At 33.9% G+C, this 2,545-nt stretch overlaps 1 protein-coding gene across 1 annotated transcript; it reads right to left on the bottom strand.

Moving 5' to 3' along the window:
* Positions 1-406: 406 nt before the first annotated feature.
* Positions 407-1,576, bottom strand: LOC141614617 (F-box protein SKIP23-like). The gene has a single exon (XM_074433364.1). It carries the CDS (start codon positions 1,574-1,576, stop codon positions 407-409), a length of 1,170 nt encoding a protein of 389 aa, XP_074289465.1.
* Between the last annotated feature and the right edge of the window lie 969 nt (positions 1,577-2,545).

Below are 2,545 nucleotides of genomic sequence, written 5' to 3'. Positions count from 1 at the left end.
CAACCGAAATGTACCCGATCGAAATCGAACTCAAACTGAACTTAGGTCAACCAGAGAAAATTCGAACCGATTTAATCCGATTGAATCACAATTAAATCGAGACCTGTGTTAGACAAATCAATCTAAAAACTTCATAATTTAATCGATACAAGATTCAAATAGCAACCGTATATAATCTCACAATTTAAATACTTAAACATCATAGACATTCCATCTCAGTTTCACTCCTTGCAATGAAACCAGCTATTGCATTCTTGTATAAGTCACATTGTCCTATGTGAATATGCTCTGATGCAGCAAACTTCAAAACGTCTTATAACTTGATCAGCATGCGGTTTCATGGCCGCCTAAATTCAAAGCCAGTCGTGTGGTATCATGGCCTAAAATTTAAGTCACTTTCAATAATTTAAAGTTGAGGAATAAACCATGTTGGTCTACAATATGCGGAGCAGATGTCATCACCTTCGTAAAATCGCCATTTTTTCTTACATTTGATATCATAAACACCCATATCATGTCCACCAAGCTCGGTCGCCAAATTACTGAGCTCAAATTCATCATCGGTGAAATATATACAGTTAGGTTGCAAACATTTGGCCGAAACGGACATTGTAGAATTACTACCTACAAACAATGTCGCATGATCTGTAATTTCCTCCCATCTTCTGTCTTTAGTATCGAGTCTATAGACCAAAAAACGAAATGTTTCATAAACATCAGGATGGTAACCATTCCCATCTGAATCCAACATTTCTTCCTTGAATCGTAACACCATGAGAAGATCACAACCTGATTCCACCAAATATAGTGTTCCTAACCCACTTATGAACTCCTCAAACATTTTAAATTCTAGTAACGAATATTCCATTGGCCTTATAAGCTCATGACCCTGGAAGTCCTCGATATTCCAATATACAAGCGATGCATCATTGTACAAAGCAAATACATAACCATTCATAGCCACGACATCAAACATCCTAATACCATAATCTTTCTTGATGAATACTGATGTCCACGATTTATCCCCCTGTTTAGCAAAAGCTAGGTGATCAATAGTAATTGCTATAATAACAAACTCATTTTGAGCCACTTTGAGCACGACGAGCCTCCTCATAAACAACCTCAAATACCAACTAATATATTTTTCTTCATTCTCATCGATCTCTTCGTTATATGGGTTTTGATCTGGGATGGTTGTCACAGATGGGAAATGAATTTCAGCCTTAGTGATCGGATTGAACAAGCGTACATCAAGCTTACGGTCAACCATTGCAACCCAACCATAGCCTGAACCCCAACACTTTGCTCCAAAAGTCTCAGGGAAATTCAGTTTGTAACACTTATTATTACTAGGATTAAAAATCTTCCGTACACAATGCGGATTATTGCTAGTGTTTTCAGATAGTAAAAGCCATGGCACTGGTATAGGTCTCCATTGGTGCTTTATTAAGGATGAAACATGATTCCAAGAGGGACATACCGCTGAAAAATAAATAAAATCTTCTATCGTTTCCAACTTCATTGCAATGTGACCAAGAAGATCGAGAGGCAATGTCGACCAATCAACAGCAGCCATGATCTTGCAAAATAAAAATCGTCGAATCTAAAAAAATGACAACAGCAGTATCAGTAACAATAACAATAATAATGATAGATCTGCGGGTATCTATTAAATTCAAAAATCACAAAGGAATATAAACAGAAGAGTAGAATAAACAATCTAAAGTTATTAACCTATGTATTTTCTTTGTGTGAGATTAACTATTTATAAGGGGTTTAAGGTTTCACCCCTACTAGTAGTAGTACAATGTGAGTTAAAGTTCTTTTCCTTAACTCAAATTATGATTTCCTTGTTTTTTTTAGGAAACCATTGTTTACCCCTAATCTCGTACCGAGTATATATTTGGAGAATAATGGTTTTCAAAGCTTTTTCTACCAAAATGCATCTTCTTAAAACAAGGAAACTCTCTCTTAGATAAGGAAGTTAATTAGAATTTATTCCATTAAAATTTTAGTTTAGCTTTTTCTTCATTTTAACAAATCGAGTAGACGGAAAATCTTTAATATGCAAAGAATTTGAATTTACAAATACGATATGAATGTGGAACATTTTTGTACAATTTCAAATAAGTGTGTAAGGTATTAGGCGATTTTATACGAGTATTTGTGTGGGGGTGCCTAAATTATAATTAAATAAGTTTAAACAAGTGTTTGTGATGTCCCAATTTGAAAATTGAACAACTTTTATCTTTGCTACTTTCTCAATCCGTTTATTTGTTTGACTTTGGTTTTGGCGCAAAAATAGTGGAAAGAGGGAGGGACCAATTTATTACATGACAAGTGGACTCATTAAAGGCATTTCTAAAATTAAAAAGTAAACAAATGACCGAGAAATTCCAAAATGTAATAAACAAACAAATAAACAGAACTGACGGAGTTTTTTTTTTTTTTCAAAATTGCACGTTTTTTTATTAAATATCAAAACAACTCTTTTAATTCAATCAATGAAAGGGTAAGAATTTAATTAATTTGACTATCTACTTTG

The sequence above is a fragment of the Silene latifolia genome, chromosome 11, assembly GCF_048544455.1.
Source record: "Silene latifolia isolate original U9 population chromosome 11, ASM4854445v1, whole genome shotgun sequence".
NCBI classification, from domain to species: domain Eukaryota; kingdom Viridiplantae; phylum Streptophyta; class Magnoliopsida; order Caryophyllales; family Caryophyllaceae; genus Silene; species Silene latifolia.
Note: the sequence above shows the minus strand (reverse complement) of the source record. Positions and strands in the feature narration are given on the sequence as shown.